Source organism: Lupinus angustifolius, chromosome LG04, assembly GCF_001865875.1.
Source record: "Lupinus angustifolius cultivar Tanjil chromosome LG04, LupAngTanjil_v1.0, whole genome shotgun sequence".
Classification (NCBI taxonomy): Eukaryota; Viridiplantae; Streptophyta; class Magnoliopsida; order Fabales; family Fabaceae; genus Lupinus; species Lupinus angustifolius.
Genome location: NC_032012.1, coordinates 887,131 through 904,501, shown reverse-complemented (window position 1 = coordinate 904,501; position 17,371 = coordinate 887,131). Strand labels below are relative to the sequence as shown.

Below are 17,371 nucleotides of genomic sequence, written 5' to 3'. Positions count from 1 at the left end.
AGACCTTCTTCTCGTTTTAGGAGAAGTTAGAGACAACTCGAACCGTAACCTTACTACAAAATCCATAAAATTTATTTAGAATAATAGTTTCTAATTATTTATAGATATAGGATTTTAGTAATAAAATAGTTTATTAATTATAAACGTATAGAATTAATAGTTTAGAAACGGTGTTGGTTGTAGACCTTCTTCTCATTCTCAGAGAAGTTAGAGACAACTCGAACCGTAACCTTACTATAAAAATTCCATGATTAATTTGATAATATCTCATTATTTATACATATAGAGTTTAGTAATAAAATTGTCTTATTAATTAAAATAGTTTATATGGATTTGATGGTTGAATATAGTGGTAAAATAGCTTGTTGATTAAAATTGGAATAAGCAATCATTATAAAAGTTATGAGATATGTAGCATATAAATTAATGTTCATTTCATTTTAAATTGCATAGATGGAATAATGAAAAATAAAGTAAAAAACACACAACAAAAGGACAAATAAAGAAAAGGGGTTATAAGAAAGATATGCTATCCTTCTCCCTCACGGGTAGCAAAAGGGGTAAATCCCTAAAAGTAAATGGGATAAAAATCCCTAAAACCAAAGTCCCACTTTTCTTCTCAATTCCTTTCTTTTCCCGCAGCAGGGATGGCCATGGCATGGAATCCGTTTTCTTCCTTCTTTCCAATCGGTAGTGTTCATGGCGACTAAAGGTTGTTGAAGATGGAAGCCGAATTGATCCAGCCGGAAGAACCTATCTCAGTGACGGTTCGTGGTGGGTACCAGGCGGGTCTGATTCACTATAGTGGCTAATGAGGGTGCGACGGTGACTGGTTTTCGTCTTCCAGCGGCGGTGAGGAACAACAATAACAACCGAGGATGGTTCACAGTGGTGGCGAGACATTGGTAGGGATGATGCGACGGTAATGGCTTGCTCTTCGGGTCGCGACATTGAAGAAACTCTTGATTTTTGTATCGGATACCTTACCGATGGTGATTTCATGGACATTCCAAAGCCTCGATATGCAAAAAAAAAAACATTTGGTGAAGTTATTACTTGGAATGAAATATTGACTATAACAAGAACCGAATTGGAGCAAGTGCACTTATATGTTTTACATAATGCCGACGAGGTTGAGCCATATGTTGAAACACACAAGAAGATACTAAGGAAGTGTTACTCGAGTAAGAATGAAAATTGGATTTCCAAAGAACATAATCAGTGTTTCATAAAGTGGCTAAAAAATAATATTGATGAAGAGTTGAATATAAATGCACATTTAGTTTCCGAAAGATTGAAATGGTTAGTCAATGGTCCAAGTCTTCATGTCTTATCCTACACTGGTTACCTGATTAATGAGTTCACATTTTATACGAAAAAACAAGATGATCAAAGTAAAATGCAAAATAATGGTGTGACTCTTGTTGCTCAAACTTTACACATGTCCGGTGCAAAAGATAGAAATCCAATATATGCGAACATGTCACACTTTGGAGTGATTGAACGCATATGAGAATTGGATTACACAATGTTTCGGGTGTCGGTTTTTTATTGTATATGGGTTGATAATAGCAATGGCTTCCGAGTTGATGAGTTAAAGTTCTTGCAAGTAGATCTTAATATGCCAAAATATAAAGATGAACCATTGATTCTAGCATCACAAGCTCAACAAGTATTCTATGTTAGTGACTCAGCTTATATGAAATGGTTCATTGTTCTTTTAACTAACAAAATAATCGTCAATAATATTGATGACCAAGAATATAAAGATATTGATGAAGATGATCTTTTTTTGGGACATATTAGTCGCGTGAGAGCGGACCAACTACGGATAATGATTTATATACAAAAGATGATCACAATGAAGGGCATTGGGTAAATCAATATGCTCCTCCAAACAAGGATGATCCTACAAGACAAAAATAATCAAAGAAAAAGAAAAAATAGATGCAAGTAGTCTTTGTATAATTATAGCTTAATTATGATTGTTTGTAATTTGTGTAATTTTTTTATTTGTAATTATGTACTCTGTCAAAACATAATTGGCATGATATTCATTGTTTGCATTTGTATTGTATTGATGTTTAATAAAACAAACTTCTGGCGTGTATTAATGTGTGTTGTTAAGAACGTATAAATGTCTGTGATGTCGAGAATGTCTGTTCTGCTAATAAATGTATATGCAGGTATTAATTTATACAAATAACAACGAGTTCTAGGGAAAGTTCTAGCATGCGTTGTTGTAAATGATAAGCACAACAATGCTTTTTAGGTGTTGTTTGAGAAAATTTATGAATAATACAACGTTTTTTTCGTTACTGCGCTGCTAAATATATGAACTTCAACAGCGCAACAATAAACACTGTTAGTAAGACCTATAAAATGCGTTGTTTATGTAAGACCTATATGACAACACTTTGTGGACGATGCGCTGTTGTATTGATGCAGTATATGACAACACTTTTTGTGTGTCGCGCTGTGGTATATAATCAATACAACAACGTTCAGGAAGCGCTGTTAATGATGACCATATACTACTGCGGTCAAACAGAAAGCGCATGAAAGTACTGTTATACATCTAAAATAAACGCTGTTGAACGACAACTCTAGCATAATGCTTTCCGTGGTTAAGTGATCATGTGACAATTTTAATGGTATGACCTTTTTCTATTGGTGGTATAAGAAGTGGCATAGAGAATATGACAAAGTGGAATTCTATTCAAATCCAAGATGGTTATCTCTATTCTTTACTACAAGGGTGCCTATAGAAAATTTACAATATTTGTTTACTTTCACAGCAATGCTTTATGAGTAGAATCGAACAACCTTTGCTTTACTTCTCGTTGACCAATTTGTGAAGGAGAGAAGAGCATAGGAGGCAGTTATGCAAGAAGGGATTCTGCTGAGATGAATTGATGGTGTTATCTATGTTAAAAGTGAAGTGACAACTTTAATTGAGTTGTCAATTTGTTATAGGTGACAGACAAATGATATACATTAGTGGTACAGAAGAATTCAACTTGTACACAATTCATCACTTTTTATATTAGTATTAGAAGACATTTCTATATCACGAACCCTATACCTTGCACCTCATATATCGATTTTGATATGTAAAAATTGTAGTAAATGAGATAACAATATAAATGTTTGTAGAACAGTAAAAACACATCTTCACACAAACAATAGCACTCTTTATTTAAGCATCAAATCCATAAATTTATGAAGAACTACAACAGCATTTGACTGACTATAACACCTTAAAATTCAGATTCTTATATATCAATATAACTAGACTCACACTAGTTAACCATAAAACATGAAAAAGCTATGACTATGGAAGAGAATGTTTTGCTAATCAAACTTTTGATATTTTAGTTAACATTGCGGCAATTAGTACGAATCTGACCACTTTGTCCAGTTAAAATGCTAAGGTTTCCCATTTTGACCATGACAGTAGAAAAATCAGCATAGAAAGTTGAAGGGCTTGTGCTGTAGGTAGTTACTTGTGAGTCAGTAGATCCACCACTGAAGAGTTGTTGATCAGAATGTAGAAGCCCTTTCTTGTTTACAAGATTCTTGAAATAAGCATTGTCAAATAACTCATTTGTGGTTACATCAAGTGAGGTTAGGTTGCTGTCACCACCACTGCTTGGACATTTTGACTTCACTGATGTTGCAAAGTCTGAATCAATGTTTGTTTCATTGTATATTCTGCCCCTGAACAACTGGCATCTAGCTTGCCCTATTGTGTGTGCTCCTATAAATGCAAATTTCAGGGAAAAAGGCTTAATTATTAGGGTACTTAAAATTAATTACTTAATTAATCAGATAAATGTTGAAGTGAATGAGTATATTGGAGAGTTTCTTTCATTTTTTATTGATGAGCTATTAATTTATCTATGTCATGGATTGGAATAAGGATCCTCAAGTTGAGTTCTTATATTTACTTTTTAAGAGTTGCTTATCAATTTCTTAGATGTCATGATTTAGTGTTATTTTGTATATGATTTTTTTCTTCATATAATTAAAGGTATCTCTTCACCTTTTGAGTAAAGAATTAATCTATTTCAAGTTATATGACTACCTCACTTAACAAATGTTACTTCCGAGAATCAAATCTTGACCTTTTGGTCTACCTGAAGATCCAATAAAACCTTACACACTAGACTAATGACTTTTTGGTATATGGGTTTTGAGTACCCTTTATAACCTTTTAATTCAATATTGCTTCTATAGAAAACAAAATAAAAGTTACCTGTTAGGGCTACCATCTCTTGGGTGGTAAACCCCTTAGTTGAAAAAGCAGATATAAGGTCACTAAGATCCATTAGAGGGGATGGAATATCAGTAGTAGCAGCATCTTTACTTGCAGTTGTTGAATCTCTTCTGCCTAATCCAACACTCCAAGATTGACCACCCAACTGAGATAGTTAAAAAAAGACAAAGGATGTCAATTAGTAAAGGCTCCATAAATTAATAATATTCATCAAAATCACTACTTTCAAAACTCAACTCAATTTAAAATTGATTAAGTCATCAATTGAGCCATTTTTAATACAAGTCAATTAGACCCACTTAAATGACAATTAGACTCAAAACTCAACTTAGAATCTAGACATCTAATCTTTATCCAACTGCTCAAAATTTCATGAAGTTACTAATTGTTGAAGTCATTGAATCCAATATATAGATTTTGTTGTTTATTTCTCAAGCTTTCTATGTAATCATTATATGCAATTATTCATTAAGGTATTAAACTTACTGCAACAACTGAATCACGAGCAGCAACTGCAAGAATATCAGCACAAGAAACAATTCCAGGACAAGCAGTTTCCAACTTAGTTTTGATGTCATCAATTACATCAAAACCTCTCAGAGAATTCACATTTGCAGCTGCTGTTTTCTCTCCTGTAAAGCTCGAAGTGTCATCTAATAGAACTGAAGCATCACATCCCTACAAGTTTCATTCTTAACAATCAATAAATATACATTTTTTACCATGCATGTATGCTTCCAAAATGTGTAATGTTCAGAAATGCATGGTTATGCTAGCTAGCTTCAATTCCATGGCTAAATCGAAGATGTGATTAGATGTTCTACATCTTCTTAAGTGCACATATAATAGGATTGTGAAAATATCCATGTAAAACTGAACACCAAAGCAGGAACAATGTCTTAATACTTACATATCTATGATTAAAATAATGATTTCACATGGAAACACATACATGAAAAGTAAAACAAAACCTTCTACACAATGAACTAAAGAATATAAGATATGGTACGTATTTTATGTAAATATCATGATTTTAAATTACAGTCAAGATTACGGTCAGCTTTTATATTATTTATTACAATTGAGGGAGATATATGTGACCCCAATTATTGTTTAAAGAGAATAGAAAAGTTACAACATTGTTACATAAATTATATTTACAGATAGTAATAGTTTAAAACCTTAATAAATATTTTCCAAGTTTTACATGCATGGTTATGGAAGGTTTTTCTAAATGTATAATCCTATGTAAGTGTATCCATCCATGCATGCAATTATATTATGCATGATTTAGAGAATGAAAGAGATGATGAATCAAGAAGAAAGAAAGAACATGCATTAACAAAGCAATCATGGAAATGAAGACGGAGCAAGGAAGCGCCCATTCGGTACTCTTTGGCAACTGCACTGACCACAGCAGATTTTATGGTAGACAGTGCATTGGGGCATGTTGTTGCATAGAAATTTGAAGACAACTGAGAAGAAGCTATAATAGAAAACATGTAAAACAAAAAAGAGAAGCAAAATATGTAATAATGTAAGTGAAAAGTCATCATTTACACAACAATCACTTAGCAATTAATTGGAAGTGTTTATGACAAGTATCAAGCTAGGCTTGTGCTTTTGCACTTTGTGGTTCTATGAGCAAAAACAATGTTCCTAGAGCTTAATTTATAGTGAGGCACGTGGGATCCACTTTTGACCCTATGCAGCATTTGTGTCTGGTTATGATCCACTTTGATAAGAATAAACAAAAAATGAAACAGAAGTGCACATTGCACATGCATTATTGGGTTACACCCGAATTCACCATTAAACAAGTATTGGTTGATATAGTTTGTTTAAAATTGTATTGAGATATTGAAGGTGTTAGAAAATAAAAGTAGATTCTTTATTGACACAAAGATAAAATGTTTAGTATGAAAAATCTTCATAGACAGAATATTAACAAAGTATGTCTTACTAAAAGAGGAGTCTCATAGCACATATTGTACCGTGTGGTGCTCTATGTGAGGAGGAGAAAATAATAAACCACCTATTTTTTATTTGTGGGAAGTCTTGTTATGTTTGACAAAATTTCTACTTTCTATTGGTTTTATCTCAATTATTTTCAATGATGTTAAGATAAATTTTTCTACTCATATGAACTTATTGTGTTTAGAGAACAAAAGTAAAAAAAGGTGGATGTCGCTTTGATTCATGACTGTATGGACTATTTGACATGTAAAGAACAAAATTATTTTTGAGAATTTGGGGTACCATCTTAAAGAGGTGATATATCTTATCTTTTTACATTCTTAGAACATTTTAAGTGCTCATTGTAATAACTTCAACTTCTCATATTTGGAATGAGTGTTGAACCCTTATAAATGTTTTTCTGCTTGTTAATTTTTATAAGTGTAAATTACACTGACACAACTTGAGTTTTAGTGAAATTACATAAACCACCCCTCACTTTTTTACACCTACACAAACCCCCTAGTTTTTTATACTTTCATTACATTGACCACCCTGCATGAGAAATATGTGTAATCTTTTAAACAAAAAATATGATAAATGCAATTAAGTTAAACAAAACATGATATATTGTTAAGACAAGTCCAAATAATATACAAATCAATGTTTTGGTTAACTTAATTGCGTTTATCACATTTTTTGTTTAAAATATTACACTTATTTCTCGTGCAGGGGGTGGTCGGTGTAATGAAAGTATAAAAAACAGGGGGTTTTGTGTAGGTGTAAAAAATGAGGGGTGATTTATATAATTTACTAAAACTCAGGGGATATCAGTATAATTTACTTTTTTTTTTTATAATTGTAAATAGAAGTATTACTTGTTTTCCTAGTTTATTTTAGTAAATTTGGTTGCAGATAAAGAAAAGCTATAGCTTAAGTTTTACCACCACCACCACCTATTTTTATAAATATATAACTAAAAATCCACCACCCATCCCTAATTTTCCTACCTCCCTTTGTTATAAGATTTTTATTTAAAGCAAGAATTAATCTATTCAATAATAAAAGAGCTTGAGATATAAATAAACCCTCTCAAGTGGGCTTAAATTAAAAAGAAAAGGCTGCATATTTACAAGAGTTTCGTGAGTTTGAAATTTTCTTGTATTCATTGTATCTAGGTTTGAAACCTGAAGAGGATGAAGAAATTAACTAGCATACATAGGGTATAATATACCAGTTCTACTAAAAAATTAAAATATACAAATATTAAGACCAAACGAGTATAATCATGATCAATTAATAATGCTTAATAATATAAATATAAGTTCGTCAATTTTAGATGAAAATGTGTTTCATTTAACCTTGAAGTTTATTTTTATCTCAACCTCTTTCACTCTTCCCCCTCTTGATTTCTTCTTTTCCTATTTTTTTATTCTCATTACTGCCAGCTAAATTCACAGATTTTGTAACAAAAAAGAAGCTAAATTCATTGGTTTTCTTTGGAGTGTGAACATTCGATAAAAGGAATCAGATTAGTCAACAAAATTATATTCTAAACTATGAACCCAAGTTTTGCCAATCTGCCAAACTTCATAACACCCTAGTGTTTCAACTTTCAACTCTGACTTCTTAAGTACTACACCACAAAATGATGATAATATTAATAACTAATGATAATAGCAGTACTAAAAAGTAAACGTTATATACAGAAAAGGGTCTAAAAGGTTCATATTAAATCTGGTTTAATTTGCTAGAGAAATTAGCTGATGTCATAAGGTGGCAAAACTTGTAGTCAATTCCAGAAGTTAGCATCATATGCATGTAGGGAATTTTCCCGATTCACTAACATATATTCGAATGGGAATCACTTGTCTCAACTTTGTGTCTCTAGTTATGTTTCACACTATTTATATTTAAACATATGGATTTAATATTTTATTTTTATAAAATAAAATTAAAATAAAATGTTATTTTTATTTCTTAGCAAAAAGTGATTGAGCTTAAACATAAGGAGAAGAAATATAAGGAGAGAAGGTGCCCTTCCCATATATTCAATGTCACAGTTCACAAGTGAGGTCCACCACTTATTCTATGTGTGATACATGTTGATAATGATGGAATATTGATTTGTAGTTTCCACTATTCATTTGAATTTTTAAGGAGGCTGTCAGCATGGAAAATCAGATGCATACAACTACCTACTTATCCTTGCACAACATTGGTGGTGGAGATTGAACTAAAGTGGGGATCCAAAATATAACCTTTAATTTTGAACAAATATATTAAACATAAAGTGTTGCATGGGTAGAAAGAAGTGAATCTGAAAGAGGTGGAGAGTGACTATAAAATGTGAATCTGAAATATATTAAACATAAGCTGAGTTTGATTTGTGATTTTACTATAAAATGTGAGTCTTACACCTTTGTAATCACAATTTTAAATAATGAAAATATTATGAGGTATTCTTCAATACTCTAGTGCCAATTCTAGTTTTCTATGAAGCTTGAATCTTTTCCGATCTTGAGTTCTTTCTTTTCAAGTATGGAAATCCATGTTTTAACAATCATCATATATTTCACTTTGATTACAAATATCTCTATCAAGATTTTGAAGGCTGTCATCCCAGCATAAAAATGTTTGCACCACTTTTCTATAGGCGTGCTTATAGCAAACAACAGAGAAAAAAAACTGTCTTGGATTTGTGGTGTCTGTCGGTGAAAAAGAGGAGGTAGTTCTGGAAATCTAAGAAATAATGTTAACGGACGATCTTAGAATGTTAGTATAGAAGAATTTCACTCAGTCTTACAAGACTACGTGTCAAAGACCGAAAATTTATAAAGCATGAGTACCTTATTATTTATTTTTTATTATAAGAGAACTTTTAGATATGTGTCTCTTTTTTAAGTATATATAATATACTTTTATTCATGTATAATTTCATCAATGGCGCAATTTACATTGCTAGATGTGAGTATTACCATCTATCTAGCACATTGCTACTATATCCAAGTAACCTTTGTTAGTCATAATTGTACGTAAGTTATATGATGAATTCTTTTGTTTAATTGTAAGTTATTATTGTAGCATTGATGTAAATAATTTTGCAAGATGCATTTTTTGTTATGTTAAGAAGCAATTTGTGCATTGGATTTGGGTGATGAAAGTGTACACACATATTGAAGGGAGAAGATGGGAGGGTGAAATAATTAAAAGGCAGAAGAAGGGGTTGGTTGAATTGTGATTGTTAAAAGTTTATACAACTGAATTAGCCATTTGTATTTACACAAGCATACGACTATTATCAAAAGACAATTTATTGAATTATCTATTTGATAATATTATACTTTTGTGAGTTTCTTTTGTTCTGGTCTAATGAAAAAGTGACATTTAATTAAAAAAAATCAAAAACATAAATTAATATTTTTATATTATTTGAAGATGCGAGACATAACGACATAGTGATATTGAGGCAAACCATCTTATTCCCTCTAACAAATGACTTTGGATAATCTGAAATAGTTAACTTTCGCAGTGTTAGATTATAAGAAAAAAAGGGAGTTGGATAATTTTTTATTTTATCATTTGACACGTATAAGGATCTGCATACTCTTTAATACCGGAAAGAAGCTTTACTGCTAACAAATGTCTTACAATTGTGAGGAGCTAAATAATAAAAAACTTATATGAACATAAGATAACTTAATTAAGTTTTTTAATTCAATAACTTTTCCCTAAAATGATCGAAATATGTTTATCGGACCTTTTGATGATACATTATTCTCTCTTCTCAAGATATCTCCCCTACACTAGAACATTCTTCTCTTATTTGTTTCATGCTGATAATAAAAGAAATATTTTTTAATATGTATATATGTTGAATTGTATAATCTGAAATGATGAGTAAATCAGGTGTTTGATCAACATTCAATAAATATGATGAATGATGCTTCCTAACTATCATATAACAAAGCAAATTGCCCAATCTTACAAGATACAAAAACTCATCAGAAAGACAAACACCCATTTAAAAGATGAAACTATAACCAAACAGAAACTCATGATTTATTTTTTATTAGGATAGTTGACAGCAATTTCTGGATGATTCATTATAGTGTAATTTCCTTCCAGTTTTGAATAGCTTGAGACACTACTTGTTCAACTAGTTGTGCATCCAAATGATGAGTATCTTGATTATTCTCCTGGCACATCCAGAAATAATTAATTGTGTAAGTGGCTCCACCCAAAGTTGTGATAGTAAAAACACAAATATAAGAGGAAGTGTTTTCCAGATATAGATAATTTCCAGCACTGTTATATGTACATATTGCTATACTTTTGAGACACTTTTCAATTTATAAGGCAAAGTATCAATGCTTTTTCATAGTTAAAGTGTAGTATTATAGTATAAAAAAGAACAGTTTTGGATAATTTTGTGGCATCATTACTTTGATTCCGAGTGCTTCTAAACAGAAGTGGTCCTCACAAGAAACCCTAGCTTGGAGCACATCAAGACCCAATTCTTCAAAGGCTTCCAATATGAACACAAGTAACCCCCTACAACTCCTTTGACTCAGCACCTTGATCATAAAACCTTCTTCTTGTGGTTCAACTTTAAGCTGCAAAATCATTAAGAACAAAAAGAGAAGTAATTACACAAAATCTGTCCAAGGGAGAATGAAAACTAAAAGCTGCAGAATCCTTTCTGGTGGATTATATAGAGACTAAAAATTTCAATTTCATTTTTCACATTCACTTTATAATCATTAATAAAGAGTGAAAATTTTCCTTATTTATATGAATGGGTGATTTAATTACTGATCATGTTCCTCTACCGTAGGCATTGCATCATAGGCAATTGTTTTTTGTGATGTTGCAGCTACTACTTGGTTCATTTGTTGCAGCTTTTGCTTTAGGCCTTGTATATACTTTGACAAATTCAACAACACTGAGGTTTTTCGGTGCTGCATAAACACAAAAAATATAAACCATTAAAGGGATGATGAAGAAATATATCTAATAAGATAGAAAGAGAAAAGATTATAAAGGTGATAGAAATGAAATGGAATGGAATTAAACTGAATGTAGTACAATATTCCATAATCGATGTGGTCATTAAGGGTTGGGATATCCCTCATACTTCTTATAATAAATTTCTCTTTGTTGATTAAAAACATTAAATATAATTCAGCTTAATATGCAGAAATTGAATGAGGGAAAGTTAGGGAAATAGAGAAGAAAGAAATTTTCTGAGTAATCACCGAATGAGAGTGTGTAATTGAACGAATAAGTTGGAGGTTTTTGTACATGGTTGTTCTCTTGTTAACCTTGGAAACCATCCTCTCTTTGTCACCCACTCTTCTTGTCTCTCAAGACAACTATATATAGAAGAAGTGTAACCCAATTTTGATGATTTATAAAGAGGATAAGGACACAGAATATTCTTGTTGATCACATGCAATGTAGTTTTGGAATTTCCATATGTAGGTAATGTTTTAACTTTGGTGCAGTCTAATCTGCAAACTAACATTTAGTTCGCTTCGAAGCGAACTCATTTTATAGCCATTTGAGGAAAAGCGTTTTAATCTGTACCATCGAAATGGTGACCAGGAACTTGTTCCATATAGAAGTCGGTTTGGTAGAAGACAACTTCAGCATGCACAAAAGTCAGTTTTGGAGGAAGTAACTTCCGATGAAGGTGATGTCTTACCTTGCAGAGACGACTTCTTAACAGGGTGAAGTTTAGTAGGACGAAACCGACTTCTAGATGGGATTGATGGAAATGGACCGAATTAAAAAATTGTTTGTTGGGCCTAATTTTGTTTATTGGTTGGTGGCCTCTTTTGAAAGTTGATTAGTTTTTTAAGATTTAAAAATTTAGTAACAATAATTTAATTGATTTAATGACCATGTTTTTTTAATGGTTTGAGGCACTTTTTGATGTGGAATATAAAAATAGCTGTAATTGTAAGATTATAATAAAAAATAAATTCATTTCTAATTAAGTTACAATAATAAGAAATTTATCAATTCCCTGATTGTCCTCCTATTCTACACCTACGTCGTTGCTTATGACATCGTGACCTTGCTCGATCTTCATTTATAGTCTAGTCTATGTTCAACTGCAGTATGATGTTCAACTATATTTGTCTTTCCGGTAAGGAAAATATTACCATCAATCATGAAAGAACTTGGTCCACCACCATCAACTTGATTGTAGGAAACCACATATTATTAAAAATATTTGTTGATTGAGGTATACCCAATAAGTTATTCATGAAACTACTATCCTCTGCAAAGAAAGAGTAATGGTGAGACATGATATCACCGGTGCGTTGGTGGTGTGATGGTTCATATTGAAAATCATTCTTCCTCGTTGAATGGTGTAAGAGTTGGACATTGACTGGTGATTCATCGGATGTTGAGACATAAATTGTTGTGATATAAATTGTTGTGACATCATAGGTTGGTTCATTGTAGGTTAGTACATTGGAGTTTGAGGTGTAGGGGTGTAGGGACATGGTTGACATTGTTGGTAATTTATTTAGCGTGGGTCTTGGAGTAAAAATTCAGAAGATAAGAAGGATCTAGAATTGGTTAGATACCAATTCATATATTTGTGTGTGGTATGGAGATTGGATTGGAGGTCCTTGTAAGAGTTGATCCTTGCGATGACTCCATTGATAAATCCACTTTACATGCTTGACAATCCAATTTGTGTATTGATTTCCGCGTTTGTCAATTTTGTGCAGGCATCAATATTCTATGGTGGGAGTGGAATTTCTTGAACCAAACCAAACTGTAGTCTGACTCGATCTGTTTGATGTCATTCGACGATTGAGAAACAAATCGAAGCTGTGCATGCAGTCTGCACCTTCTTATATTTTTGGACATGATGTGGGAGATTGTTGCTATAACCATGACATAGGAGTCATTTAAACTACAAAAAAATGAATTAAGCATATTGTTATGAAATAAAAATATTGTGTCAATTTATAATGGTAAGAGTTTAAAATATGTTACTTCGTTGACATCCATTTTATCTATACGTGACCTAAATCCTGCCAAATCTCCACATGGAACTCCTGTAAAGCTATAGTTTCCGAGACTCCACCTATATAAAATTTATATTAATTATCATGGAAAAAAGAAATATAGTACTTGTAAATAAAATTTATTGTTTGGGTAGAAATATATATTACCTCGAAGCAAATGGATAAGTTGGTGTAACATTCACCCTAGGTGCAATGAAAGGTAAGCGATACCACGCCGAAGATTGTAAAAGTAGCAAGGAGACGCCTATGGTCCTCACATTTGGTTTTGTTGTCTTATACAACTCTCTATACAAATTAGCTAAACAAGTTGAACCTCAACTATATTGGCTAACTCTTTTGTTAGGTCCTGAAGTAAATGTAAGTACATTAAATGTATTCGACTATTGGATTTATCGGGTATCAATTCTCCTCCAATAATCCAGAGGATGTGTGCCCTATAATATTGTTCTAGTTGTAGTTGTGTAGGATCAGATGGGAGCTAACTAATATTTTGAATTAGCCAAGTTAATTTTAACTCACACCCCCGTATGTCTATTCCTTCAATTGGAACCTTTACCAAAAGATCCATAGTTCATTCCAATAAAAAAAAGTTGGTCCCACTATCGAGCGGTCATTAACAATAGCTCCTAGTTGGAGTGAAACATCTTCCAAAGTAATGGTGCATTCACCACATGGAAGATGAAATGTGTGAGTCTCAGGCCTCCATCTTTCCACCAGAGCCGTAATTAAAGATGAATCTATGTTGTAAAATCCGAGACAAGATATTTGTGAAAAATCAGTAATTTTTAATGTCTTCGAATAATGGTTCTTCTCCAATGACATTGACATGTCTCAATTTCGTCTGAAGTATTTAGTTTTTTCTATCATTGACCTTAATCTAATATTATTTGAATTTACTCTAAAATTATGTAATCATGTCCATAATTTATTTATTTAAATAATATCTAATTTAAATATTAAATGGAAGCACATTGACATACAAATTATTTGAACAATAACATAAAGTACCAAAATTACATAAAGTAGCAATATAAAAAGTAGGAAAATTACATAAAGTACCAATACAACTATCAACATTTAGACAATACCAAGTGCTCACTCTTCCTCATTCTCAAAAAAAGTTTGACTACAACTACCAACATTTGGACAACTAAGTCTATTGTGCCCAATTTCTTGACATATGCCACATTGGTTACCACGCTTACCTCTTGAGCTCATCCCATCAACTCACCCTTTAGCACAGACATGAACAGGGTCCCTTACTTGGTCTTCATTAACATTAACAACATTTTCCATAGAATTGGAATTTTTTTCAATCGTAGTCTACTATATTCATTGTAAACTTTTTCCATCATTTCTTTAAAGTCTTCCTCCGTTTTGCTAAAAAGGTTACACAATACCCTGCAACCATCACTCAAAACTCCATATCTGTTGCTTTGAACTCATTATTTACTAAGGTCACACTGTTCAAAATTTATACGAAGAACATCCTTTGTTTTTTTGTCCATCTATCAAGAACCAACATAGGTGGCAAATGTGACATGTCGAGAATTAAAAATACAAAAACAATATGATTACATGGCATCCCAAAAGATTTCATTCTTCTACATGAACATTTAATATCCACGTTAGAAATACCATCATAATGGGAAACATGTCATTTCCTGCAAGGACTGTAATGCTTTCTGACTTTGTTTATTACATGACTTGATGTTTGGTGGGTTGAAATTATCTTCATTTTTGCAGCTTCCAATAACAGTTCGCGAAATTCTTTAAAAACTGCTCTAATATAGATTGAAGCAGCGTACCCCTCTAAATTATGATAAGGAGTTTGTAACAATTCATCACTATATGAAGATTTAAAATCTTCAACAACTTCATTGTTACGTATGTGGCTTACACATCGTTGAAAGTGATGTAAAAACTCAGTGACATTATATCCATACTCTATGTACCTCCCCATTTCTGAATGTAAGCCCTCACATGGTGATGTGGTATGCAAACTAGCATAAAACTTTCCCCGAATGTAAGACCTGACCCACATACTTCTGCAATCATAAGTTTGAGCGGCCCAAATATTATTTCGAAGTCCATGTTTGATGATAACTTTCTCTCACATCATTTGAAAGTCTTCAACCTCAACATTAGTGTATATAACTTTATGAAAATCCTTATCTTTTTCTTTATATTTTTCCTGGGTTGTTACATATATGCCAAACACATAATCTATGATGATCTTTAGGAAAAACTCTTTGCATTGCATTCCTCATCGTCAATCCCCATTGGTGATAACACACTTTGAATGTTTCCTATTCATTGCCTCTAAAATATTTTCAAGAAGCCACACATATTTTTCCTCTGTGTCATTTGACACAACATCGGCAACAAATATTGTTGTTTGCTTGTGATGATTTACTCCAGAAAATACGACAACTGGAATTTATTGCTAGAGGCTCAACGGGTAAGTTGGATGATACTAGTTTTGTAAGCCACTTTGATGATGGAAAGTGGAAACTAGCAAAAGGAAACCTAGTTATTGCTAGAGGCTCAAAGGAAAGATCATTGTACATTATGCAAGAAGGAATTTATTCTGGAGAAGCAAATGTTGCTACTGACTCCAAAGATCTTTGGCATAGGCGATTGGGACACATGAGAGAGAATACACTTCAGATGCTCGCCAAAGACCACCTTCCAGGTATAAAAGATCAAATTTTAGTTTCCTATATTGATTGTTGTTATGGTAAACAACATAGAGTCAATTTTTAGAGAACAAACAATCCCTCACAAAGAGGATGAAGTACCTGAATTGGTGCATTCATATGTATGTGCGTCATCTTAAAGATCTCTTAGAGGAGCCTACTACTTTGTCACATTCATAAATGATCACTTGAGAAGAGTATGAGTGTACTTGTTGAAAATCAAAGATCAAGTATTATCAGCATTCAAAGTGTTCCATTCACTAGTGGAGTGTGAGACTGGGAAGAAGTTGAAGTGTCTAAAAGCAAATAATGGTGGAGAGTATTATGGTCCATTTGAAGCCTATTGAAAAGCTTAAGGTATCAGACTAGAGAAGACACCACCAAAGACTCCTCAATTGAATGGAGTAGCTGAAAGGATGAACTGTACAATAGAAGAGAAGATCAAATGCCTGTTGCAAGATGTCAATCTCCCCAAGTCTTTCTGTGGTGAAGCACTGAAGACTGTAGTAGATAAAATAAACCGGACACCTTCAAGACCCCTGAACGGGGGAATTCCAAAAGAAGTACGATACAAGAAGAAGGCATCCTTCAACAACCTGAGAGTATTCGGATGTAGAGCCTTCGTTCACATTCCAAAAGATGAGAGAAAGAAGTTGAATGCTAAGACCAAGGAATGCATTTACCTTGGATCCCAAAGGATGAATTTGGGTACTGACTATGGGATTCGATAAACAAGAAATTTATGAGAAGCATAAATGTTGTGTTCTTTGAGGATCAGACGATCAAAGATGTTCAGAAGAAAAGTCAGTGCAAGTCCAAAGTTTGCATTGATTCAGGGGGATAGATTCTTCAACAAACAGATCCTGATCATTAGATAGATTCAGAACATATAGACCAACAGGCAGATCCTACTCACACAGAACTTGACCAGATTAATGAAGATTCAGATCATTAGGAAGTGGTGGTAGACACACAAATGCATCAAGAACCCGAGCTAGTAGAGCATCAGATGCAAGATAAACTAAAGCGTTCTAGAAGATACAGAATACCTTCTTCAAAGTATCCTGAAGAAGATTTAATCACGTTGACAGATAATGGTGAACCTTAAGACTTATTAGAAGCTATGCAGACAACTAATAAAGAAGAGTGGATTAAAGCCTTGGAAGATGAGATGAACTTGTTACATGAGAACCACACTTATGATTTGGTGGAGTTTCCCAAATGAAGAAAATCCTTGAAAAACAAATGGGTTTATAGGCTTAAAGTTGAAGAAGGAAGCTCGAGACCAAGGTAAAATACTCATATTGTTGTGAAAGGATGCAATCGGAAGAAATGAGTTGATTTTGTTGAGATATTCTCACCAGTAGTGAAGTATTCCTCCATAA

At 32.7% G+C, this 17,371-nt stretch overlaps 2 protein-coding genes across 2 annotated transcripts; both read right to left on the bottom strand.

The window, feature by feature from the left end:
• On the bottom strand, window positions 3,243-5,906 carry LOC109344993 (cationic peroxidase 1-like). The gene is made up of 4 exons (XM_019583736.1): window positions 5,617-5,906; window positions 4,766-4,957; window positions 4,259-4,424; window positions 3,243-3,760 (listed from the first exon to the last, which is right to left on the bottom strand). Exons 1-4 carry the CDS (start codon window positions 5,833-5,835, stop codon window positions 3,375-3,377), a joined length of 963 nt encoding a protein of 320 aa, XP_019439281.1. The 5' UTR covers window positions 5,836-5,906; the 3' UTR covers window positions 3,243-3,374.
• Window positions 10,261-11,571, bottom strand: LOC109344779. Its single transcript, XM_019583528.1, has 4 exons — window positions 11,494-11,571; window positions 11,068-11,196; window positions 10,681-10,851; window positions 10,261-10,434 (listed from the first exon to the last, which is right to left on the bottom strand). Exons 1-4 carry the CDS (start codon window positions 11,569-11,571, stop codon window positions 10,342-10,344), a joined length of 471 nt encoding a protein of 156 aa, XP_019439073.1. The 3' UTR covers window positions 10,261-10,341.